Source organism: Ornithodoros turicata, chromosome 3 (assembly GCF_037126465.1).
Source record: "Ornithodoros turicata isolate Travis chromosome 3, ASM3712646v1, whole genome shotgun sequence".
In the NCBI taxonomy this organism is placed as follows: Eukaryota; Metazoa; Arthropoda; class Arachnida; order Ixodida; family Argasidae; genus Ornithodoros; species Ornithodoros turicata.
The window spans coordinates 100,171,602-100,197,060 of NC_088203.1; the positions used below are offsets into that span (position 1 = coordinate 100,171,602).

The 25,459-nt window shown below is 44.9% G+C and overlaps 4 protein-coding genes and 1 long non-coding RNA gene across 8 annotated transcripts; 2 read left to right on the forward strand and 3 right to left on the reverse strand.

Annotated features, from left to right (window-relative positions):
- Nucleotides 1-297: 297 nt before the first annotated feature.
- On the reverse strand, nucleotides 298-2,270 carry LOC135388984 (perilipin-5-like). Its single transcript, XM_064618877.1, has 6 exons — nucleotides 2,165-2,270; nucleotides 1,463-1,853; nucleotides 1,251-1,400; nucleotides 855-1,157; nucleotides 541-795; nucleotides 298-482 (listed from the first exon to the last, which is right to left on the reverse strand). The coding sequence occupies exons 2-6, from the start codon at nucleotides 1,826-1,828 to the stop codon at nucleotides 375-377; spliced, it is 1,182 nt and encodes a 393-aa protein (XP_064474947.1). The 5' UTR covers nucleotides 1,829-1,853; nucleotides 2,165-2,270; the 3' UTR covers nucleotides 298-374.
- Nucleotides 2,271-11,395: 9,125 nt separating this feature from the next.
- Nucleotides 11,396-13,158, reverse strand: LOC135388988 (uncharacterized). Its single transcript, XR_010421554.1, has 2 exons — nucleotides 12,824-13,158; nucleotides 11,396-11,725 (listed from the first exon to the last, which is right to left on the reverse strand). It is a non-coding gene; the product is annotated as an uncharacterized LOC135388988 (long non-coding RNA).
- A 2,074-nt stretch (nucleotides 13,159-15,232) lies between these two features.
- LOC135388986 (protein bric-a-brac 2-like) lies at nucleotides 15,233-18,300 on the reverse strand. The gene is made up of 4 exons (XM_064618880.1): nucleotides 18,193-18,300; nucleotides 16,876-17,687; nucleotides 16,688-16,817; nucleotides 15,233-16,622 (listed from the first exon to the last, which is right to left on the reverse strand). Exons 2-4 carry the CDS (start codon nucleotides 17,665-17,667, stop codon nucleotides 16,360-16,362), a joined length of 1,185 nt encoding a protein of 394 aa, XP_064474950.1. The 5' UTR covers nucleotides 17,668-17,687; nucleotides 18,193-18,300; the 3' UTR covers nucleotides 15,233-16,359.
- Nucleotides 18,301-18,424: 124 nt separating this feature from the next.
- Nucleotides 18,425-24,892, forward strand: LOC135388987 (uncharacterized protein C15orf61-like). 4 transcript variants are annotated; one of them, XM_064618883.1, is made up of 3 exons: nucleotides 18,425-19,490; nucleotides 21,608-21,958; nucleotides 24,696-24,892. In XM_064618883.1, exons 2-3 carry the CDS (start codon nucleotides 21,628-21,630, stop codon nucleotides 24,821-24,823), a joined length of 459 nt encoding a protein of 152 aa, XP_064474953.1. In that variant the 5' UTR covers nucleotides 18,425-19,490; nucleotides 21,608-21,627; the 3' UTR covers nucleotides 24,824-24,892. The 4 variants fall into 4 exon arrangements, with proteins under 4 accessions (XP_064474953.1, XP_064474952.1, XP_064474951.1 ...); XM_064618882.1 differs by lacking the exon at nucleotides 18,425-19,490 and adding an exon at nucleotides 19,664-19,743; XM_064618881.1 differs by lacking the exon at nucleotides 18,425-19,490 and adding an exon at nucleotides 19,695-19,777.
- Nucleotides 19,696-20,970, forward strand: LOC135388985 (threonine aspartase 1-like). The gene has a single exon (XM_064618878.1). The coding sequence runs from the start codon at nucleotides 19,696-19,698 to the stop codon at nucleotides 20,929-20,931; it is 1,236 nt and encodes a 411-aa protein (XP_064474948.1). The 3' UTR covers nucleotides 20,932-20,970.
- Nucleotides 24,893-25,459: the final 567 nt, after the last annotated feature.

The window sequence follows — 25,459 nt, forward strand, 5'->3', positions numbered from 1 at the left end:
GAGTTCGATAGCTTGCCTGTTGTCAAGGGTTACATCCCCGATACCTTTCCTGCTCACCGCAGTCATTTATATTTACGACTTGTGCAGGAGATGTGATAAGTTTTTGTGAATACACTACATAGTGAAGAAATGATAAGCCCAGAGTATCCGCCACCAAAGGACTCAATACATATGTACCGTTCACACAGAGGCTTTTCGATCACGAAGTTCATCTAGCAGCTTGTCTGAGACCTTTTGATCTGTGCAGTGAACGGGGATCATCATCATGAGTCATGATTTGTAACAGTGCGGAGTCAGTTTGTGGTGTAAAAAAGACAAGTTTAATGAAAACCAGTACACTGAACAAAAGGCGTTAAATAACAGGATAATAGAAGTTACTCTGAAGACTCCTCAGAATTCGTTTCGAAATCTGACACAGCATCGGTTGAGGTGTTCGGAGAAGGACTTTTGGAGGTAAACTTGTCCAGGATAGGCACGTACACCTGAAAATGTGAACAAAAAGTATCAGAACTGTCCAGAAAGCAAATGCGAAAAACTTACGAGGAAGCTGAACGCGAAGTCTGTGGCCTGAACGGTAACCTTGAGGACCTGGTCTACTTGTTGCTTCAACTTTGAAACCGCGGCGGTAGCAAGACTCGTAACATCGTCGTGAGGCGTATACTTCTGTATTACGACAGCGATGCGCGAAGATAGGTCATCCTGGAGCTTCTTGACGACTGGAAACTGGTTGCCGAGAGAAGCGTTGGTTTGGTTAACAATGTTAGACGCGACGACGTAGGCCTGACGGGAAAGGGTCTGTAAAAGAAACAGGCGTATATTTGAACTGTTCGAAGCAGCGATGTTTAGGTACAGACCTGGGGTGCATTAGGGTCGGGATCCGACAGAACAGTCTTAAGCCACGCATTGTTTTTGCCGAGTTCCCTCAAGACTTCCTGGAAGGACTTTTCCTTGTTTAGAAGACCTGCTTTCATCTGTTGAACGACTTCGATGGCTTGGCTTAATTTGGCGACGGAGTCGTTGAAGTGGACAACCTGTTGGTGGGCGTGTTCCGTCAAACAGACCTTGGCTTTTGAAGACAAAGATCCGAGACGGGACCGCAGATCCTTCGATGTTTGGTTGTTTTGTGTAGAGGAATCAATGCCCAAGTTTTGCATATGCTGAAAGATTTCACAACATTTTTTATAAATGATACGAGTGCATATACAAACGGTAGGCATCTGAAATGACTCAAAATAGTCACATGAACGCACCTTTGTGAGTCCATCCTCGACAGCTTGTAGAGCATTCTCTGTGTAGTCGAAGACCATGGTACTGTAGGCCGTGTAAGCAGTAGAGATTGTCTCACGTGGGTGACTCAGCACGTGCAGAGTTTGGGACGAGTACTGCTTCAAAGAGTCCAGCTAAGAAGAAGTAAACGTTATCGACGACATAGGAATGTGAGACTAACGCCGTAAGGACATACCTTCGCCGCCCCATACTCCACAGCATTATCGTATTTCTTGCGTCCGAAGTTCGCTGCCTCGGCGACAATCTTTTCAGGTGGGTTCTTCACAAGCGGGAAAGATTCCTCAACCTTGTCGAGGCCCTTACATGCGAGCCCGTCAACATACTGGAGAGGACCAGCGAACTTCTCTAGAAGTGGCTTCGACTGATCCACAGCGAAAGACGCAGAACGCTCGGCCGTATCAAGAGCGTAACCCAAAAGTCCGTTGAAGTCCTTCAGGTGGACATAGGACTGCTTCGCGGTATCCAAAGCGGACGTCACAGCCGGAAGGCTGGCAAGCCGGTTGACGAATTGGCTTTGAACAGCTGGTTTCGCCTCTGGCATCTTCGGGTTCCAGTGGGTTAAGTTTCTGAAAGAACGATCAGAGCGACAGGTGAAAGCCCAGGTCGTTTGTTCATTCAAGGTTCGAGAGAGATTTGTTGAAGTCGTGAAATACACCACCACTTAGGAAAACATGAATGAATTCATTACATGTTAAGAGTACCCTGCTCGTTGGAAAGTGTAAATGACCTACCTAGGTTAATATAAAACTGCGTAAACGTCAAGACTAGCATATCTAATTTATAATTGACCCGCTCACGTGCCTATACATAGCGTACACTATACCTCCGCACCAACACATACGGCACTTTCTTTCAAGAAACGAAAACACTCTCCTACCTGTAGAATGTAAACCACTGCAATCCAGCAAACACAACAAGAGTGAGGGCTCTGCCGCTGCCATCCCTTTATATAGGCAAGCGTCAACGGAAGAAACGTAACACAACGTATCACTTCCGTTTGCATATTCCAGCCAATGTGCTTCTTCCGTGCAGTGCGATATGAAATCGGAATTCCCTACCCCCAAAAAGCACGCGGGAAAGCAACGCTTATCTTCTTTTTCATAAGTTGCTCAGGTTCTTGAACGTCGGCCCCAAAGAAGATAGTGGTTGAGCTTTGATGAGTGAGCTCCTCTTATTTAGAAGGACGATAAGGTAATCTACTTAACATGACGGAAATAGCTGCAAGCCAGAGTGCAAGAGCTGACGCAATTACAGGAAAGCGTCTTCAAGCGCGCGATACAATTGTGATGGCATGCCTAATAGAAGTGGCATTAGACTTTGCATTCCAAACGAAAGCCCGCATTACTTCAAGATGCACCTACCGGAGCAGCGCAATGTACTGAAAGTCGGGTCAATCGGGGTGGGCGAATAGGTGGAAGGTCTTGAAGAGACCCGTAGAACTAAAGAACATTGATAAGACACATACCGTCTACCCCCTTGCACTCCACTTTCAGTGCATAGTGCTGCTTGGGTAAGGACATAAGTACAGCCATGAGCATTCGGGAGTTTTAGTATATGCCCCGACAGTGTGTTTCTACGGGTGAGGTGGTGGTGGGTGGTGGTGATGAAAGGGCTCGCCGTCGTCGGCCTCACAGAGGTGGGCAACGTCACGTCTGACGCCCTAGGGAATCCGCGTCCTGGGCCGACTTCTAAGAGAACTGTGCCGACGTATGTCTACGCGTGAGCGGAAGAGCGGTGATATATGACTGTCCAATGAGGGGGCAAGGCAATACAATACAATGTTAAAGCACCATAGTCGATCCGGTTTTACAATCCCGGAATTTCTGGATTTTTTAATGTGGATTCCAGGACGGAATCGGGATTTGTTCGCACCGATCCCCAGGATGTCATATAGGAGTACATCCAAATGCACATCCATGCTGTCATAAACTGCGATACAGTGCGCGTTTCCTGCCACCCCCACGGAACATTCTAGTGGAAAACGCAAGAAGAAAAAGAAAAACTGCTCACGCGGCAAAAATCTCGTCACGTATCATACTAAGCATTCGTGCCGTACTGGAATATCGACTTTGCATTGGAGTGCGTCTCTTCTTGTCGTCTGCTATGGAACTTTCTGTGTCTGCACCCCAGGATATTTCCTGGATATTTCAGCAGTTGTACAGCTAAAATCAACGACGCTTCTCGTATGTTCCACTGGAATATTCTGGGGGAGGGGGATATGTTTAATGGAAAGAAAAAAAGAGAAGGGAAAAGGGAAGGAAAAGGGAAAGGAATATTCTGGGGAATATCGCTTGTGTGAATACATTAAATGATGCGTTTTGCTCTTCTCCCTTTTTTTCATCCAGAGTATAACTGTTGCGTTCTGGGGAGCGGCCGGGTCTAGTTTTCTGAAAGGCTGTCTCCGTTTTCTCTTTTTACTTTCAGATATACGTTATTCCTAAGGGGTCAAAAGAACACAAACAGAGGTACTGGTACTGCAGACGCAGATAGAGACTCTGCAATATTTTTGTAGACTTTTGGATAGGAACATACACTACTCCGCTATGGCTATTGGCTTGCGTGGTTCACATGAGTCAGCAGCTGACGTCTTTGTCACGTGTTCTGGACGACGAGGTTCGTCCGGTTTCGAATTGCAAATGACATTTTTCCGAGAAGAGACGCTAACCAAAAGTTCGTAAGACAGCGTTCTTTCATTTTCACTCGTTCCACCGAAGAAAGCCGAAATTTATTCTCCTGAAGCCACCGGATTTCGGGACATGAAATTATGCCGAAATCCCGGGATCAGAACTCTAGTCTGAATAATACCACAATGGTACACTTTATTGGGCTACTAAAGCATCTTTTTGGTATTGTCGGTATCTGGCTTCCATAGGGCTGAGAGTACTAAAACCACGACCACGACGCGAACACGTACACACGTATACCGTGTTCGTCTCGTTTTAGCGCTCTAGTCCTATATGGAACTTTATTGAGCTGGGTAGTGCATTCGGTTTACCAGGGACATGCGCACAGGAGGACAACTATACAGGAACGAACCGGTGCGCTTGTTCGGTTTACCTCTTCTCCGTAGCTGTCGTCGTCTGCGTTGGGTTACGTTTTAGGTGACTTACTATCTAGGTACATTAAGTAAGGAGCTCCTCGTGATTAGTTGAGGCAGAGCGCGCACCTTCTGAACAACATCAACGTCCAGAGTTGTGCCTAACTCGTTACAAGTAACTCGTTACTTGGTAACGGTTACTTTTTTTGGTAACGAAGTAACGATTCAGTTACTTTTTAAAAAATTGTAATAGTAACGGAATCAGTTACAAAAATTGGTAACTCGTTACTGACGTTACTCGTTCCTTTTCATGAGCACGGGGAGCACATTTCGGCATTCCGTGCGGCGCAATGCCTGCAGATTTTACCTGCGTGACGTGTGACTCAAAGTATTATTGCAGTCCCTCACTGGATGTGTTGTTGTCCTTTCTCTTGTTTCCGTAATCTCCGACCATCACTCCTTCCCAAGAATGGCCACCAATTGTACTATGGCTAGAAGAAACGCGTTTCGACTTTCGTTATCTTTGCTAAGCTTCTGAGCGCTCTAAATTATGACGCAGCTTCTCGTCTGTTTTGGGGAACCGTTGGTGATCTGTGGCACGAAAACCAGTGTTTTTTTCTTGTGTTTTCGTAATCTCCGATCACCCCCACTTCAGAAACAAGGGAGAAGGTCCAGGCAAACTGATATAGATTAATGGTAACGGCCCGAGAGACACGGAACACGAAGGACGGACGACAAATTTCGAGTATCAGCTCCTCCTCAAGTGCAATTCCTCATTAATAAAGAGTTGAAGGAAAGTGACGGCGTGTTTGTTGGCTCCTTTAACTATGCTGCGGTAACGTAAAAGTAACTCGTTACCTGTGAGTAACGAGAACTAGTTACTTTTGTATGTTGGTAACGAGTAACGTATTTAGTTACTTTTTTCTGAAGTAACGGGTAACGGTATTTAGTTCCTTTTTTTCGGTAACGGGCACAAGTCTGTCAACGTCACTACTCCAACATTCTTGTCTCTCTGAAACCTTCCAGTCCGTCGACGGAACTCCACCCCGATTACGCCCTGTGCATACCAACATGATATATCTCTGTATGTCCCACTGTAAGTTTTAACAACCATTAGACGTAATGGTTCTACAATCACGGAACAAAAGAAGAGCGTCCAATGTTCGATGCGCCAGCAATATTAGCAGTGACAGGATCGCTGGACTCTGTTCACATGATAAGATTATTCACATCCTGAATTTGGAGTAGCCGTTATCTATGACGCACGTGATCAATGAGCGCATGTGCATGTGTATGCGCGTATGCACTGGCTTGGAGAGACAAGCCAACAGAGCGGTTTGCTATTTTGCGTTGAACTGCCACCTTCTTTCTGTCCGCGCGATAACAATAGCAGTAATAAAGCTCTCGAATGTTGCCCAACACATGGCAAGTTACATAGGTGTTGATAACGGTAGGACACCTACGTAAAGGAAGTGAACGTGTCACCCCATACAATGAGTACAGGTGCACGCGTACCCAGTATCGCGTGCCACACTTTATATCAGACAATGGGTGCGGAAAGTCGACTATGATCATGGTGAGAGATTACATAAGTGATTGAATATGTCATTGTAAAGATGAATGAAAACAGTAGTGTATTATTATATTCGTCATTTCGACGTGCTCTGGTTGAGTGAGGTGATCGTGCCATTATAAAAGTCCCTATGTTGCGCCCCATTCCTGTATACATTAAAGTAAATTGCATCATAGACTGCAATAGACCTCTCCCTGTTTGCAAACAAATGACGTCATAGTCTTCGACAGCGCCACCAATTTGGTAGAGTTGAACTACGCTCGAGGCGAGGGGCGAACAAGGTCGCGCCCGAAAGCCACGGTCTTGAGGGGGTTACGACGGCCCCTGAAAGGGACGCGCGACCCTCGGTCCTACTTTTCTTTCAATAGGAGGCAGCGAACAAGTGCCCATTCGTGGAACCCAGCCCTCCCCTTCCGATTTGTTTCGGTTTCAGTCTGTCTACCAACGTCATGATGACGTTTCTCGGATAGAGATCCATAATCTCGTGCACACGTGTGAGCGTGCATGGAGGAAAAGCAAGACTGAACGTGCAATGGACGTTCAATGTTGACCGATACTTTTATTTCTTTAAATATAATGGGAAATCCGGGAAACACCAAGCTACGTCAGTTTTTCACCGTGCGCATACCGCTGCCTCGCTGGGGAAACTCTCTGATGGATTTTGTGTGGGAAGAAGAAGTGGGCTGTTGCCGTAGCCACTGCAGGACATTTTTTTTTTTTTTAAGTGCTTCATCGGTTTGGAAGGTTTTATTTTTATTTGTTTTTTTTTTTTTTCCGCTTCGGGCTAAATCTGGGCTGTGTATGGAGCAAAACTTCCCAGCGCATTTCGGCCACGGTTGCTATCCTCAAACTAGCCGTGTGAGGCCGGGCATTGTCTTGAAGAAGAATGACCTTTCCGGACAACGTTCCAGCGCTGGGCCGGCCATGTCCCGAACTTTTACTCGCCGGTTCTCGAGGATGGCTCGCTCAACGCCCGCGAAGTTCAACTGCGAGACTGCAGTCGAACGAACGTGTCCATGTGGTTCATTCGTCGCCACATCCCGTCCTTTATATGGCCAAACTTTCTGCACCTTTCTTACACTCTTCCCCTTTCAGACATCCGTCTGCCTCATATATTGCAAAATCTCAGCTGAGAGAAGCGGAAGCCAAAGAAAATCGTGGGGAAAACGCCGCTCGAGGTGTACGGAGCACACAAGGCGGAAATTAGACCAGATAAAATTTTTGATAACACTAGATGAAGCGCAATGCTGTTTGAGACCAGAGCGGGAATGCTACGAACAAAATCCGATGTAGCCTGAACATTGCGTTCCCTTTATTCACAGGTCATCATAACACCATGATCCTCTGAACACCCGCACAGTCGGCAGCGTCCGTCTGCAGGAGAAGTAGTGAGGGGGAAGCACGCTTTGCCCTCTCCCCTCGATTCCATGCCATTATATCCAACCAGTGATTTATCCATAATCCCCCTAAACCCCCCTCCCCCAAATGTTCAGTGACTCCCCCCTAACTTTTTCACCTGTGTACCCCCTACAGGGGGTGCCCTAGCGATTTCAGCTTTACACACATGTCGCTAATGATATGTTAAGCTGTAATGACGTAACTATAATAATGACCCCCCCCCCCCCATTTTTTCCGTGCTTGGGATTCTGGATAAACCTCTGCATCCAACACGCCATTACCTACCATAAGATGCAGTTCCTTTATTTTTCTTTACAACAACGCAACTGAGAAGGTTTATGCGCAGGATGTTATTGCGATACCTTCTTCTAAGAAATTTGGGTAGTCCCATAAAGCATCCGAGGTTCCCTCAGCACCTTTCCATTGAGAAGAAGGGGTGTGCTAACCTTCTTGCTCTGGGATTTGGATAGTCCAAGAGAACTACCCACCACAGAAAACATGCGTGCATCACTCAGTATAGCCTTCATTGGGATGCTCCATGTACCACGGCAACCACCAGAATTATTGGCGAAGTTACCCCATCGGTATAGGGCCCAAGAGTGTATCACAAGGTCGCATGTCAGGATATATCTTCACGTAAGGTTGAGAACTTCACCAACTGAGACTCATTTATGCAAAACTATGGAATACATATCAAAACTGGGCCAGCATATGCACGGCTGCAGTGTAGTACACAAGTTTCACAACTCAAAAGTCACCGTACGAGGAGGAGGTGATGTCACGTATAACTTGTTGATTAGAATTTGGACGGCAAGAGGGAGTAATTCTTTGCACTGATGGAGTTACACGGCAAATGCAGATAGAAAGAGGGAGTAAGCGACTGAGAGGGGGAGTACAGGTTATGCCCTGGACGGTGTTGTATACAAGAGCATACTGTGGAATAATAAATTGAAAATGCTCAATTGAAGTGTGAAATTTCTCATTAGAATTCGGATTTCATGTTCGAAATTCCAAATTGCAGAGCCAAATTCTAATTGAAAATTCTCAGTTTACATTCTAAATTTCAATTCTAAATTGAAGTGTGCAATTCTACATTGCAAGCTACCTTGTCCACACCGATTGTTTATATTTTATGAAAATTCTGTGGACAAGCGGAACAATGACTGTCCACAAAGGTCCCAGCTCTCTGCAAGCAGGAAGTGGTGTCCTGATCTATAGCATGTGGCCCAAAAGGGTTGGTTCTTTTTTTTTTTTTTTTTTGAAGATTATACCATGGACTGTGTTGTACAAGAGCATACTGTGGAATTATACACTAAAAATTCTCATTTTGCATTCTAAATTTAAGTGTGAAATTCATCAGTAGAATTATGATTTCATATTCAAAATTCAAAATTGCAGTAACATTCTGAACCAAAAATTATCATTAAATACAACGAAATTATCATTTTTGTTCTAAGTTCCATTTCCAAAAGAAAGTGTGAAATCCCCAATTAAAAACTCTCATTTTGTGTTTGTATAATGTGCAACGGGTAAGAAGGTCCCCTCCCCTTACCAAGTCCAAGTTGCATTATTTGTTCCTTATTTGTGCCTTCAACAGACCCCATGCCATCTGCACAAAAGTGAGCGGCACAAACGTGCACATGTTTTCATTGTGGGTGTAAGCTGCTGCCAGTCCACAGGCCTGCACGTGTGTGAAAACGACACCTCCTTTGTTGGGCAGGCACAAACATTGCCTGCCGTGCTCCAGTGAGTGCCTGTTGAAGCAACGTTTCACTAGCAATTTCACCTCGAGGCATCAAAATGCAAATTCGTACACAGGCCGCCAGGCATCAAGAAGGCACTGCCCTTGTTCACACTGATGGTCAATATTTCACCTAAATTCGTGGTCAAGTAAAAACAATGTGACCCTACGCAAGCAGGAGAAAGAGCTCTTCAGTAGAGAAGCACAATGTGTATTGTCCATTGTTCACTTCACTGAAGAGCAGGAACCTCCTCCCATTCACTTTTCACAGACCACTGCAACACATGCAATGGACTGATTGCGGCCTGGAAAGTGTTCGATGGCACACTGTCAAATTTGAAATTGAAAATTCTTATTTGACATTCTAAATTCTCATCATAAATTCAAATGTGAAATTTGTAAGTAGTTTTATGATTTTATATTCAAAATTCAATGCTGCAGTGAAATTCTGAATTGAAAACTCTCATTTTACATTCCAAATTCCAACTCTAAATTTAAGAGTGAAATTTCTCATTAGAATTCTGATTTCATGTTCAAAATTTCAAATTGCAAAAAATTCTAAATCGACAATCCTCAATTTACGTTCTCATGAAAGTCTACAATCAAGTACGATGAAATTCTCATTTTTTGTTCCAAATTCAAATTTGAGATTTCTGGCAATAGACCTATCCCTGTTTATAAACAAATGATGTCAGATGGTACAACAGCTCCACCAACTTGGTAGAGTGGAACTACTACAGCAAAAAATAAGTCACAAGAAAGCCACGTTTTAACGTGGCCTCTCATACTGTAAGATTTTTCGCAATTCTTTACATATCATTAGTTGCATGGCCTTGTTCTGCTCCATTCTTCCGGTAGCCCTATCTTTTCGGTAGCCCTTCCTAAAGGTGGCTACCGGGCTCTTCCATCTTCTGGAGCTTGAAGGGCACAAGTTTTTCTCGGAGTTCACATGGCGTCTCAGTACAAAGCAAGCGCAAACTAAGTCCCAATAACAAACCACATTCCGCACAGGATTACAACGCTGACATGCAGACGACGCAACTCTTGGATGAAGCCTTCGTTTCCTTCCGCGTTGGACCGGGAACGCAAATGAAGACACGAAAGCCACTAAAAACGTCACCTCATTTGTGTTTTCCACCAATACAAAGAAGCCACCCGTGACCTTTGTGAAGGAATATGGCTTTGTAAAGCGACGGTGTTCTCCGCCAGCACTGTTTCGGTTTCACTATGTCTACCGACGTCACGGTGACGTTTCTTCGGTAGAGGTCTATTTGCATTTTTACATTGTGCTCTTTGTACGCTTTCCACCTTACTTGGTGCTCCACTTTTGGGATCAAATATTGCCATATGAAACATGTACTTCAAATCCTAGAATTGAAGTTCAGAATTCTATATTCCATTTCTTCATCTTCTCTCCATCCACCTTTCAATTCCTTTGATCAGGGATCAGAACCGAAACTGAACCCGAACCGAAAACCGCTAAAACCTGTATTTTTTTCTGAGCCGAACCAAAATATTGCGGTTGCTGGTTCGCGAAACGGTTCAGACATAATGAGCGTCGTGAGAGATCAGAACTACGATTTACACAGCAGATTGAGCCACATTGAAAACAAATTCAAAACCGAAACAAAACTACAATGCAAGTGTAATCCTTATACGTGCTTCTTGTCGTCCAGCAACCCCCAAGTTTCCATTTTGGGCTGTGAAAATAACGGCCAGTCCCTGAGCAGGATGTAACAGGGCGTATAAGATGAGTGAACGTAGAGGGTACAGTATGCTACCTTAACGTTGCACCTGAAATGCAGATCTGTAACATGCGGTTTTGCTCTGAACATTCATCATCATTCACCACCTTCTTCCCCTCAAGCAATGGGATAGGGTGCAGCCTCAGCGGCGAAACATTCCACTACATAATCATCACTTATTTGTTGTTGGTGTTGTCGCTCTGAACCACTGCTGTGTCGGCAACAACAACAACAAAAGTACATTTGTGTTGTTTGAGAATCGTAAGGATGTGCTCGCTTTTAATCCATTTCAATCTGCTCAAAATTCACTTTCCTGAACTGGTTCGAACCGATATTTTGCGCTGCTGCGGAGCTGAACCCCAACCGAACCAGAAAAAATAACGGTTCCAATCCCTGCCTTTGATGAGGTCCTTGACCAGTTGCAATTGTTTCTATTTCTACATATTAATATTGGTTTCATTGTGTCCTGTCGCTATATTTTGTTCTCACGATTGTGTGTGGTTGTTATACACCCATAGCTTCTGGTTGTGCATGTTCATTTGTGCTTTGTTGTTGTGCTTGATATTTATTTTGTTTTTGCTGCGGGTGTCCCAGGGCTATTTACATAGCTCCAATATTGATTATAAATTTAATAAAAGAGTAATATACGTTACAGGCGCACTAATATGTACATAAATATGTGATATTGCTGTCCTAAGCAATTACAAGCCGCAGTACCTCTGGGCTTTTGTTAGGAAGGTTGATCTCCCCTGCCTGGAGTCTTTTCCACAAGGCAGAGGATCGAGGGGCCTCCTTCTTCTGCCACTTCTTTTCCCGCTTGCGTTGAACAGCGCCATTTGCTGCTTGGAGATACCCCACACGTTGTGCTGATTCGATCCAGTGCAGCGCTTCCAAGCAGGCGTAGATATTTGGGTGGGGGCCCGCCCACCACTCTCTTGAGTTTCCTGCAATAAGCCGTAGCGTGTTAGGCAATGGATATTGCAGTGTGAGGGGATTCCCCAACAGCCATGAGCCAGTAAGAATGTACGGTCTGTTTATTATTATGCTTTTGTTTACACCTCCATGTTGCATGCATTATATTATGGCACGTGCTGTATTGCACTGGAACCTTGTACTCAAACAATCAGTGGCTTCGCTGGGGGATGCCTAGAATCCCTCACCCAGAAAGCATGGCCAGAAGGCTGGGCCAAGAGACACTTTCCAAAGCTTTAGAACCCCAGCATAGGCTATTAGTGAAGGAAGGGAGACCAGAGGATCAGACTGCATGTATCGCTATGGGCTTGACCCAGGTACCCTCTGTGTCTTGCTTCTGACAATACAATGTGCACACCAGATAGAGCGTATACGTGATAGTCAACATGTCTTCGTTTCAAATTGCTAACTTCTCTTATGACAGGCTATTTCCGTAATTAATTTAATTGTAGGTATCATTACTACATGCTATCACTTTTCTTATGCCCACAATGGGCTAATAATAAAACATTAAAATGGGTTGCCTAATGAGGTGTCATTTAAAGGTCAGCAGTATTAGGTAAAAATGCAGTGCCACCTGTGCCACAGTCCAAAACTTTGCCACAAGTTAGTGGTAATCACAACTGTGATAAGAACAGTGATGGCCATAGGATCCAGTGTTAATCCTTCCACTGGCCATCCCTCCCGGACCTTTCCTGTCAAAATAAATAGATCCCCCCTTTCCACTTTTCTGCAATCACGTGTCATATTTTCTTGTGTCGAATTCCAGTAGAAATCTCACAAAATACCACGCAATTTCCATTTCGAAACGGTATGTTGTGACCATGACATGAAAGTTTTGTGTACAAAATTATCACGTTTGTATGCAAATGATCTTGTTCAATTAATGTCACTATGGTAATTAGTATAAGACTTAAACACAAACAACCAATGTGTTCTGGAATTGTATATATTATGCAGGTGATCTTGAATTTTTATCTCGAGCTGCTGCTTTCAGAATTGCCACACCTTCGATCAGGCACCCTTTGTGTCCGTGTTGCTATAATGTGGAAAGAGTAAGAAGTTCATACCTGTGCCACGATTCTGTTGCATTATTTGTCCGTGCACCCCGACTTTCTCACCAACACACGCACATTTTCGTTTTGTGTGTAGGCTACCACTAGTCCACAGGCCTCACGTTGTGCCAAATGGCCTGCCCAAATTGAAAATGGCAACGCCTATGCCGTGCAGGCATCGCAGGCATGGACACAGCCTGCACCGCACCAATGAGTTCCTGTTCAAAATCACTACTCGTAAAATCCAAAGATGATGCCATTTCCTGCAGAAGCCGTCGAAATGCAAATTCGTAGGCTGCCCCGCTTCCTCTCGGCATCAAGAAAGCCGGCGCGCCCGGCGGGGGCGCGCATGCGCCAGAGCATGGATTGGCGTGGATGGATGGATACTGTGACATTTCCCTTTAGAACGGGCGGTAGCTTTCGCCACCTATCCTAGAATTGACACATTACTGAGATGAAATTACTTCGAATGATCCTAACTATTCACACTGCCGGTGTTAGCATTGGGGACAAAACAAGTATTTAAAGAGATTGAAACATTTATTTTATTGAAGAACGAGCTTTCGGACGGAGTCCGTCCTCCATCAGGTGCGATACATTGAACACTTGGTAGAGATATTTATACTAATGTACATCAGAGAAAGGGGACAGCGAAGGTATATATATATATAAATATATAGTATAAGTATAAATACCAAGTGTGCAATGTATCGCACCTGATGAAGGACGGACTCCGTCCGAAAGCTTGTTCTTCAATAAAATAAATGTTTCAATCTCTTTAAATACTTATTTTATTCACTTGCGAGTGCTAGACTTCTCCCATTTTTGCCTGTTAATTTCCATTGGAGACAACTATATTATTCCTATGCCACCAATCACTTAGTCGGTCCTTTATTTATTAAGAAAAAAAAAAATGAAGGAAAGCCAGAGACGGCTTAGTTGTTATTCAAAAAAAAGTGAAAGGGGGAAGACAAAAGAGGCAAAGAAAAACGGAAGCAAACGAAAACAAAAATGAAAGAAAAGGAACAGAAAAATGAAGAACACAAAACTAAAGCTGAAGAATCACACACTCTGGTGGGATCCTATGATGTATGCAGAACTGGTATAGAAATAAGAGGAAGGAAGAACAGAAAAAAAAAAAAAAAGAAGGAACAGAGAGAACGTAAACATGTGCACAACAGAAGGCATTACGCCATTGAAAACTGAGTGCAAAAAGAATGCATTGAATCCTCGGTGTTTGACCCGAAATGCGCGCAATATAATGAATATGGTCAATGAAATGGAGCAGCTGGAGTTGAACCCGCTCCCAACGGATATGCGTTGTGAAGATCCTACCGTTACACCTCACTGGTAGCCGCTGGTACCTTTCCGACGGCTTCGTTTCATTGATCTGATTGCTTTGGGCGAAATTCAGGGCTATGTGTTGTGTAATTCTCTGTTTCTTCGCCTCACTTTCTACTGTGATAATGAGTATGAGTATGGTGGGCGGATGCATCTTTTACAAATTGCAAGATGCATTTTTGGGGTTGGTGCCTCTTCGCTGTTTTGACCCGGGCGCGCCGAGTCCCAAAGGTTGGTGTCAGTCTCTTAGCGGGACTTCCCGGGGGAGGCGGCGCCCCCCCCCCCCCAGTTCATGTTCCTGCGGGGTTCCTAGTCCCTGTTCTTGCTCACTGCGGAGCTCCCAGAGGATGGCACACGACGAATTTTCCAGCGCGATCAGTCAGTCAGACGAGAGGTTGGAAATGGTAGAAAGAGATAACAGACATAGCTAATCGCGTCCGGCTTCGGCCGTACATTCTCTCCCGATTTCTGTCATTCTGTGGGCTGGGTTCCCAAGCTCCTTTCGTGGGACTGAGACTGATAGTGACTGCTCTCAAAAAGTGGTCTACTCAAGTGCTCCGAGAAGCATGATGTTCGGTCATTTCCAAGGATAGGATAGATCCTGAAAATCACCAAATTAGGAATTTGAGACGTCGACACGTTCATGTTGGTGGGTTAAAAAGTTACCACCTCTACTTTCCGTTCAGTTCACCTAGTAATCAATGCCGTTGATCGCATGATTGTTTATCAAAATGCAGCTGGTGGAAATTTTTATATTTGTCCCTGTCGCCACGGCAGACTTCACCGTCGCACGTTACCCGCCAGTTGCGGTCTAGTTCGTCCGCGGCGTACATCTATCGCATTTAAAGTATATTAGACTTATTGTTTATTAGAAAATGTAGCGTTAAGTCTCGAATGTCAAACGTGCCTCTGTTTCGGTTCTTCCTACCTCGAAAAAGTTTCTTCTGAAATTATGTTCATTCCATCGAACCCAGTTGTTCATGAATGGAATTAGGAGATACCCTCAGAGTCCATCCATTGCTGAATCATTCCCCCTCCCAACACAGGCCCAGAACCTCTAGTAGCAGCAAGACTGAACACATCTTAGGGCAAAGGGACGTTTATTGCACGCGCCAAATGATAATGGAGGAAGTCGAGGAAGTACAGCAGAGTAACTTCAGAATTACACAATACTACTCTTGCCACGAAGCTGGACACAGATGCCAAGGCAGCTGCAAAGAAGTACAAAAAGCAAACACTCCTGACCTAGTGGGGAAATTTAAGTGTCCTGTAACGTTGTCTTGTGAACTATGTTCCAAAGAACTTAATCTGAAGCAATATACAGTGAAATATCAGCCATGCTGGTTAGTGTACTTGGACGAAGAAAATTCATGTCAAGCTAATCTAAGCATCAATGTCATGTACATGAACAATGCAAGCCCCATGTCCATGTGAACGCTTTCACTCTCACATGCATTCAATCACTCAAAGCTCACTCGCTGCTTGCATCATTGCACACACCAGAAATAAGACAAATGCCGTCCCACTCAAACCCAGATTTAATTGAAAATCCAAAATACAGTGCATTACAGACAATAGCATTCCTAACGGTCCCTAACACACCCTAACCAACAGGACAACACCAAACAAAAATGGGGGAGGGGTGGAAATTATACTCACCAAATACTGTGAAAAATCCAACGACGGAGGAAGACAGACCATGAATGCCGGACGGGCTTGGAAGTGATCGCAGGTCGCGAACTTTTCCAAAGCCGAGACGCGAATTCTTGAGGGACGCACGAAACGCGAAGTCTTGGATGATGGCCCAGGCTTGCAGAGGAACCAGGAAAAAAAACCGCGCGGAATCGAACGCATCCTCTTGAGACTTGCTGCGCTCGCGTACCGATGAGTAACTCACACAAGACACGTGAACAAGTGACTGGTTCGATAATTATTAAAGGGGGAGAAATATCCTTTACTTCCGGTGTATTACAAGAGGTGACATTACAATTACATCGAAACCCTAACCTTAGACGAAAATTACGTGAAAATGAACACTGCAACCTCGCCGCTGTCAAGCGAAATTTAGATTTCGAACCTGCACTCGTCAAATATACCTAATAAACAGAGGCAAGGAGCAGAGTTCAGGACAACATATTACCCTATCTCAAACCGGATACGGGTTTGAAAAGTTGGGAACGCAAAAGCACGAGTACAATTGCGCTCACAACTTACCATGACAAACTAAAAAAAACGCACAAAGTGGAAACGCGGTGGGTATGCTTACCATGAGAGGGCGTGGAAGGCTGCTTGTCCGAGTGATACGTACTCGGGCCAGCGATGGCAGCTACACCGGAGGAATCCATGAAGAAGGAACCACCCGAACTTCCGTCCGCTGACGTAGACGCTTGTTGAGAAGGAACTACAGGCGTTGGAACCACGGTGGTTGTGGTATCGTTGTAAGGTACTAAACTAGATGGATTTGGTTTGATGTCTGAAAAGGAGAAAAACGAAACTTTCAGAATCAACCCTACCAAAAGGTTCTATATACGGGTATACCTTGTGTTTGAGATATGGAGATGTCTGAAGGCAATGAGGCAGGAATGACTGAGGTGGCGTCTTGCGATGACCCTGTATGATGTGGTGCGTCAGGTATTGTAGATGACTGGATTTCAGAGAACACTCGAACCTGCAAAAAAGGGCAATATGATAACACTGCCACACCCACACAAGATGGCAAAACCCACGTTTTCCGTCGTCATGGACTGTTCCATGAGGTTGGAGGCGTCGACTTCGAACTCTACGTCGTCCGGAGACCCCGTCGCATCGTCCACCGTCATGGAGTCCTCCCTTACGGTGTCCTTTGCCGCCGAGGGTTCGGACGGCGCCGCGGGTAACGACCTACTACTCGTCGCAGCCACCTTCGCTGGAGAAGGCACCGCCAGGCGATCACTAGACAAACTTCCATCCTCGATGATTTCCGGACTTTCCGGAGCCCCCTTTACCCTCGTCGCTGCACTACATTGGTCCTCAGAGTCACTTCGGTTAGAGTCACTCGCCGATCGTCTCCGCGGTCGACCCCTTTTTCGTTTACCTAAGGGCGGACTACTTGCTCGAGGCGTTAGCGTCCCTTGCGTCTCACCGTTCGTCGACCCCACGGGAACTACGCCCTGCTTGTTCTCGCCCGTCACTTCCGCGAGTCCTTTCACTTTAAGAGTCTCTGCCGTCTTGAGCAGTGCTGAGAGTTGATCTTGCGACACATTCACTTCTCCCCTGTACATGAACTCGACGATCGCCTTCAGATCCATGTACCGCGTGTCCTTAAGGATGACGATGGGATGCTTGCAAGGGTTTTCCACGAAGAGCGCCTGGAAGAACGGACTGCACGCGGAGAGCACCATCTTGTGCGCTTTCAAGCTCAGACCCTCGCAGGCTAACGTGACGTCCACAAATGCTTCATTCGATAGCAGCTGCTCGAACACCGCCAGCATATTCGACTGGTGGTTGTTCCATTTTAAGCAGAACTGCTGCGAACCCATCTTGCTATGGAGTGGGCTACCTGAATCAAAAGAAACAAAATTAGTTAAGCCTATGCAAATGTTGAACCTCTGACAAAGACCCCAACACCCGACCAAAAAAAAACCTAATTACACAAGCTAACAAATGAACGTACTGAAAGTATGATACCCAGGACAAGTCGAGATAAAGAAAAATCGACGATGTGGCAACCAGCCAATATGGCGGCCATTCAACAAAGGACAATGGCGGACCGTGCAGACGGCAGTAAGGGGAGGGCGAATACCAGATTACTAAATCGCTCAAACAAAATTTGGACCTTCATTGCACACTAAAACTGCAAACATGATTCCGCACTTCGATACGATGATTATCAGTAGTCGTTGACGTAGACCCAAAGCAACAGAGGTGAAACGACCCCGCCATTTTGTTTGTTCCAAGACCGGAATTTCACTTACTAAATGCCAGTTACCAACTTCTAACGTTGGCCTTACAACTAACACGCGCTAAATTCACCAGTTCGCAACATGAAAAAATGCCATACGTACCTATTCAGGATGAGTATCTGGCGTTACGTTGCCCCGCATGGAGACGTGCGACCTGTCGCCTTCGCTTCTCCAGCACTAATGAACATCCTGAGGGGTAGCGGGAGAAGGAAAGGCGACGAATCTGTGTCTGTGCGCATGCGCCACTTTTTTGTACGCATGCGTAGTAAATTTTGCGCCGAAAACTTGAGAGAGGGCGACTGTTTTTGCGGGGAGGAAGGGGAGGAACAAGGAACCCTCGGGGAAGCCGATCTCAATGGTGGGGCTGGGGCAATGGCGATTTAGGCGGACATGAAGCGGCGCACTTTTTTCTTTTTTGTTCCTGTATGCCTTCAATTATGTGTCTACTGATCAGCGTTGATATCAGAACAGACGTCATTAAAAAAGAACTTTGTTGTTGCCTGAAAGAAATATTTCGTTAAAATCTACATGAAGTGTAGGGAAATTGACAGTTTGAGTAGCACGCATTTCAACAAAAGGCCAACGTTTGTCCACCTTCAACCGTTTAGGTTCAGACGAATGTACCGAATTCACAAACTAGAAGCTAGAATACTACAAGTTATGTCCTGTACGGAGTAGAAATACGTATTCATGTAATCTCAGGTCGGCTACTTCCCCCCTAGCCGTCGTGCCGCCATGTTCATCTGTAGCGGGAAGGGTACCGCGTACCGCCATGTTCTTTGTATCGCTTAGGAAATGTTCATGCGGAAAAGGTGTGCCTCGGAATGGTCACAAATGTTGTACTTCGATGTGGCATTTCATAAGCTTGGCAATGGATCGTTGTAAAGTAATAGGAAAGTGCGACATGGATCGTAATCGGTGCGGTTAGTCGTGTTGGGCAACGCCTTCGAATGGGATCGAATGTTTTTATGGTTCAAACCCGTTCAAACTGCACTGCAACGTCGTGTACCCTCATTTACCTAATTGGGTATCCTAAGAAACACGTAATTTGTGTTCTTGTGTAACCTCACAGCGGTCAGCATGATCTTGTTAAGCAACTAACAATTTCGAATTAATGATATTCCTCTCCTTTTCTGTTCGCCTGCAAGTGGTTTACGCTGTCTTCAAAGAGCGTTCTAATTCGCTGCACATTGGTAAAGCGTACACATGCGAAGAACTTCGCATTTGCGTAATCTCCAAAATCCACTGCAAAATCTGAATCCTCAGTGTTCCGTGGCTCTGAACCCCTGTGTTCAAAACACAACGTATTAAAACTTTTAAACTTTGGATTTGAAAGCGCATCTTTTGTTTGAGATGCACCTGCCAGCCCAGCTGCACGATGAGGTGAAAGAATACATTACGTAAGTGAAAAAATAAAAATAAAAAGTTAGCGCCATTTGTGGCGGCGGCTGGAACATATCCGGCGTCTTCAAAGCCGCCGCCGCCTGTCCTAAACGATTGCTCCAAACGATTCCTTTCTTTTTTCATGTTTTAGACGATAATAAATTTGCTCTGACGCTTTGGTGTTCAACTGGTTTAGCTAGCGTCCGCTGCAGACAACATGAAATGCATAACCCACGTGGGCGCACCCCACCAAACGCTCCTTGTTTCGAGGTACAGACAGATTTGTTACTTCGTCGCGTCGACGGTATGTCAGCAGTAGCGCATTATAATACAGATTACGTCTATACCGTACGTCATTGCCTGTTGTACTGTTCTGTGATACGACACATGATGAAAGCGGTTATTGCTGTACATGTCGGCGCTGGGTATCACTCGGAATTGAAGTTGCCCCAGTACAAACGGGTATGCAAAACTGCTTGTCAGAAAGCGACCGCCATGCTCGAAAACAGCGAGTGTACAGCAGTCGACGCAGTGACAGCCGCAGTGACAGTTTTAGAGAATGACCCCATCACAAACGCGGGATTTGGCTCGAACCTAACCTTGAAAGGAACTGTCGAATGCGATGCTTCAGTTATGGACGGTCGTTCCTTGAATTTTGGAGCAGTTGGTGCCCTGTCAGGGTACAGCAATCCCATCTTGGTAGCAAGAGAGATCTGTAATCAGCAGGTTAGGAATAACTTGACGTTTGGCAGGTTACCGCCATGCTTTCTTGTTGGGAATGGAGCAGCTGAGTGGGCTAGAGAAAACGTCTTGACTTCGGAAAAACAACAACATTTAGTTTCAGAAGAAGCAAAGAGAAGTTATCTGAAGTACAAGCGAAAGATTGAGAGACACGAAGAAGGAGGCAGCGCAGGAGGAGAGGTAGAAAGACTGGATACAGTCGGTGCCGTCTGCTTGGACAAAAGTGGAAATGTGGCGTCTGCTGTTTCCAGCGGAGGAGTCCTTTTGAAACACCCAGGCAGAGTTGGACAAGCTGCAGTGTATGGCTGTGGTTGCTGGTCGGAGTTGTTCGATTCATCCTCTGCAGTTGCAGTGTCAACTTCGGGTGGTGGCGAACACTTGATCAAGACTATGCTGGCACGTAGGTGTGCAGAAGCTTTGCGGACTAGTGACAATGCAGTGCCTGCACTGAGCGACTGTTTGAAGGAACACTTTTTACAATCTCGCTACTTGAAAGGTGTCGATCAAAAGCTTGGAGGAGTTCTTGCTCTCAGCGTAGATCACCAAGATGCAGCCTGTGATGTCATCTGGGCTCACAGCACAAAGAGTTTGTGTTATGGGTACATGGAAACTGGCGGAAGGACCGCAAAGTTTGGTTGTTCTCGGCTCGAAGAAGTAGACGTGGGACGAAACGTAGTCGTTGGGGGAGTTACGTTGCGACTTTCATCTCTGACTTAATTGCATTATATCTGCCTGCAATAAAGAAATGTTGACAGATTTGACAATTCGTTCCTACAGATTCTAGGGAATATAATAGTCTTCGACTCGAAGACAACAAAAAAAAGGGTTAAATTTACTCTCCGTGTTTGGGAAAGCCATGGGGCACAAGCTAATCATGTGACAACAAAAAGCTGAAGTGCCCGCCATGCAAGAGAAATTTCTAGCGTTTTACAGCATACTCTAGAGCAAAAAGCTAGAAAAGCTGCAACCTGAACAGGACTGAACTCAACTCTTCGACAAGGCAAATAAGAGAAATCTCTGCTCTTGTTCAAATGCTCAGGAAGGATTGTAATTTGGATGTTAGTTTAGTACTATCGACACACGCTTCGAAGTTACATTTTGGGCTCGCGTGTCTAAGTAAAAAAATATGTTCCGCTACGCAAAGTTTCCAGGATGCGCCTCAATTAATTAATCTGGTTGTCATTAACGCTAGGGTACATCTTAAAGGAAGGAGGAAACTTTGCCTCTGCGAGGGCATTGGTTTGTAGGAGCCTGACATCCCTCAAAGGCATTCTCCGAAAGTTGCAGAACACGTCATAATCACCTTCACCACATCTTTGGCTTTCTGTGCCGTTCCACCCGATAAGCCTGCCAGTACAACATGCATTAATTAGCACCACAACTCTTTCTTCAGGTTCCCCCGCTTGAAAACTGATGCCCAAACCCAGATTTGGCCCAGTCACACACGTCAGGAAATTGCTTGGGTCTGGGAAGCTGCACAAGAGGCCTGCTGTGTCCGAAGTTCTCACAAACCACCTCAGGCAGCGACGAAAACCGCCATGGACGTCGTTCTTTGTAAAATATTCTTCAGTGACGAACGACCAGTTTGGGTTGTCCCACTTCAACTGGGTGGTGGATGATGCAAACTACCACATTCTCCGAACGGGATGCTACCCTTACATGAAGTACCACTGTTCACAGAGGCCCCATCAAGACCTTTCATTTGAGGATGCATTCTTTCGTGTTCTCAAGGTCATGAACTTGGGTAAGAAATTCATTATATTGAAGAAAATTGCGCGCAGGAAACACAATATATTTATCCGGTACCATGTAACGAGAATCAATACATAACTATAGAAAAATGACATTTGTTATGTGACAGTACAGAAGAGCCCGTTTATGATGATCTTCGATATAACGGTAACCCCCCCCTCGGGAAAATCCTAGATCCGCCCCTGATGGTATCGGCGATTATCTCGTTCTCGGGAAAAGGTGTTGACACAACGATGTGTCAATTTACAGCTAGATAAAATGCTTTTGCGCTCTCAAGAAACGTACACGTTCAGCCGCGTTCTATTAGTGTCGTTCTATTTCTACAGACCAGAGAGCATGTGAAAGCTCGTACATAACGCCAACTGTGGTATTCCGATCGGATTTCGCATTCCCTTTCAATATCGTTTTAAACAGGCTCGACTGTATATTGCCTGTTTCACCAAACACGTTGAAAAAATCATGATGAAAAGTATATTTGACAAAATAATGTGCAGTCAACCCTGGTTGCCTTGTTACGAGGGGTGTTTCAGCTGTTCCAGCTTTATTTTTGGAGTTGAACTCAAGATATCTCTCAAGGGATCCTTCAATTAGGCAATTCTACAAGTTGACTTCCACAACATAATTACCCCCAATGTAGACACGCGCAATATAAAATATGCATCAGGTGATACACAAAAGAAATCCTTTGCTTCCTCACGTATGCAGACTGTATTTTGTCACATATTTGCAATGGTGTCACAGAAATGCCAGCGAAATGTTGGTGTTCTTACTTCACATGATTTGTAGATCGTCTTGAGGGTGTTTGGGATTAAAGGAGTGTGTAAAATACAGGGGGGGGGCACAAGCTACAACTACGCGGCTCTGTAACAAGGTTGTCCCAAACCGCTGTTTTTCTTTGTGGGATCCACCGCCAATTTCTTTGAGTAGAAATAGAGTAAAGAACTTCATGAACAACACCATCACCAGTAGGTGGCCGGCTTGACACACCCTTTGGCCTCAGATTGTTGGGAATCGTTCAGAACCTGCTATGCACCTTCACAAGAGGATTTTTCATAGAGGAGTTTTCATGACATTTCATCTTACGAGAGGTGAAAGAAGTTGTAATCCGGTTGTAATAGTGTGCCTTGCCTTCTTTCCGTGTGGGTCTCTTTCTTAGCGAGTTGAAAGCCTTCCAACTAGCCTGCTCCAATAATGGACTTTTTAAACATTGATTTCCATTTCCACATACAAAGATGGTGGTAGCCCTGGACAAAAGCCTACCACAATGTAGCTTGTGTAATTTCTGTTCAATTCAATTCATTTATTTTCCCATTCAGCGAGGGGTAGGGCTGCAAAATGCAGCTTGATGAGCCCACCAACCCCTACAACAGTAGGTGGCAGCAACAAGGGAGCATATACTAATACTATAGAACTATACTATAAGTAGAGCCTGAAGTTTTAGGGTTTATCCCGATTCTTCCCCGAATTGAAGGTTGTATCTTTAGGGTGACACCCGATTTTTACCCCTCGAATTTAGAAAAAAAAAAAAAAAAATCCTGAAAACCTCAGGCTCTAACTGTACGGGGGGCGTGGGGGGGACTCACCTTACATGTAAATCTACTACTAATTAAATTATACTATAAGGGAACACTACCATACATAACTTGTGCGGTCCAATCTGAGTAGTCGCACTTAAAGGAGTTGCGATACACATCATCTCATGTATTTCCGGATGCAAAAGTGCAATGCAATTATTCACATTCATGTGAACCTGTACTCCAAGTTTTACAACATAGGCAAGTAATAGACGCGTAGAAGACTGGCATCACGAATATCGAAACTCGGTGTGTCTGTGATGTCACAGCAGGCGGTCCCGTGCTATATTGACTACCAATGGGAATGACCGGAGCTGTGATGTCAGAGCTGGACGAGTACATGTCTTTAAGGGCTTACGTCTTGCCAAGTACGGCCTGCGGAGAAATAATTCTTTTTTCCCCTCAATACTCTACTGTGCAATACAATGTGTGCATGATGTAATGAACCACATCTATCAAAGTGTCTGGTGACTAGCATGACTTTTGGGAACTCTATAAGAGGGTGGTGTGGATTCCTGATAGTAGTGGCAATAAGGAAGTCCAGTAATGACCACACACCTAGTACAGCACATATCACCACAACCTTTCACTATATAATACGAACTGTGGGTCCCTGTCAGTGCAAAAAGCTGTTGAAAATGCATGACCTGCGGTGGTCTGAATTAAGTGTTTCCACCTTAGCTGAGGTTAACACCTCGAACGATACACTACACTTAGAGTGAAAGAAGGGAACAGATCTCTATGCGGGATATGCTTCACATGAGCAGAACCTGGGAAGCAACAGTCACTCGCGGTGTCTGGGGTGTACTGAGAGTTTAGTAAAAATATCTCTGAAGTCATAGAAAGTGTCCCATATCAAATGTCAGAGCTGGGTACGATGTACGGTGTATCTCAAGGCTGTGACGCTAAACACAAAATTTGATCGTGTTTGAAAGGAACATTACTATATATCTCTCGAAGAGCTATCTGATCTCTTCCTACAGGAAACGATGCAGAAAGTGTGCTTTAAGTTACGGGAACTTGGATAGTTTCAGCACTAGTGTGGATAGCTGGAGTGCTGTGGATAGCTGGAGTACTACACGTTGCACGACACGTTGCATGCACGACACAATAAGTGAGCTTAGGTACTGAATAGGAAATGTTCCTTTTTCGCAGGACTTCCTACCCTGGCATATGGACTGTGTTCTGTTTCAATGATTAAGCACCGAGAAATTGTTCGCACGGAACAAGGTCCCGTTACACTGTACTTTCTCCTGAAGGAAGATGAGGGTGCCATGTACTGACGCCCTGATATTTGCCAGTGTCCGCGTTTTAGAAATAGAATTATAGGAAAATAAATTATTTACGACCGATTTTGATGTCACATGGCTGAACGTAAAATTTGTTTGACACCGCAGGAAAGTTGTATCTGTCTCTAGGGGTTACTTGGTATTTCCCGTCGATTGCTCAGATCTGCGCATGCCGCTTCTTTTATTTTTTTATTTTTCGGATGGACTTTATGAAGCGTGCGATTGTGTTTCGTTTTTTCGAAGATCTGCGTGAGCAGTCGTAAAAAAAAAGAAAAGAAGCAGTAAATTAATTATTTGTATGGTCATCAGAAAGAAAAACGTGTAGCTGTACGAAATTTAGTGGGAAAATACGCCGGTATAGGTAACAGAGTCGATAGTGCCCGTTTCGTGCCTGGAAAGTTCGCTTCGTCACAGTGTGACGCATACGACGGTGAAGTGAGCTTTACAGGTTGTACCGTTGTTTCGGATGCGGAAGATGATAGTCCCGATCTTCCGATGTTGAGTCGAATACACGCGTATCTGTTTGTGTAAATATTCAATACGGATTTTCCACGCATTCATATTTGCCAATTTGTACTCACACTCTTCTCCGCAATGTTTGAAATTAATACAACTCATGGTAACACTGAT

Coding starts and splice junctions, on each gene's coding strand:
- LOC135388984 (XM_064618877.1), bottom strand. CDS start 1,828: ATGCCAGAGGCGAAACCAGCTGTTCAAAGCCAATTCGTCAACCGGCTT. Junction 1,158..1,250: donor TCGAGGATGGACTCACAAAG/GTGCGTTCATGT, acceptor GAAATCTTTCAG/CATATGCAAAACTTGGGCAT. Junction 796..854: donor CCGACCCTAATGCACCCCAG/GTCTGTACCTAA, acceptor TTTCTTTTACAG/ACCCTTTCCCGTCAGGCCTA.
- LOC135388986 (XM_064618880.1), bottom strand. CDS start 17,667: ATGGGTTCGCAGCAGTTCTGCTTAAAATGGAACAACCACCAGTCGAAT. Junction 16,818..16,875: donor AGTCCATGACGACGGAAAAC/GTGGGTTTTGCC, acceptor CCTTTTTTGCAG/GTTCGAGTGTTCTCTGAAAT. Junction 16,623..16,687: donor CTCCATATCTCAAACACAAG/GTATACCCGTAT, acceptor TCTCCTTTTCAG/ACATCAAACCAAATCCATCT.
- LOC135388985 (XM_064618878.1), top strand. CDS start 19,696: ATGCATAACCCACGTGGGCGCACCCCACCAAACGCTCCTTGTTTCGAG.
- LOC135388987 (XM_064618883.1), top strand. CDS start 21,628: ATGCCCAAACCCAGATTTGGCCCAGTCACACACGTCAGGAAATTGCTT. Junction 21,959..24,695: donor TCTCAAGGTCATGAACTTGG/GTAAGAAATTCA, acceptor CCTTTTTCGCAG/GACTTCCTACCCTGGCATAT.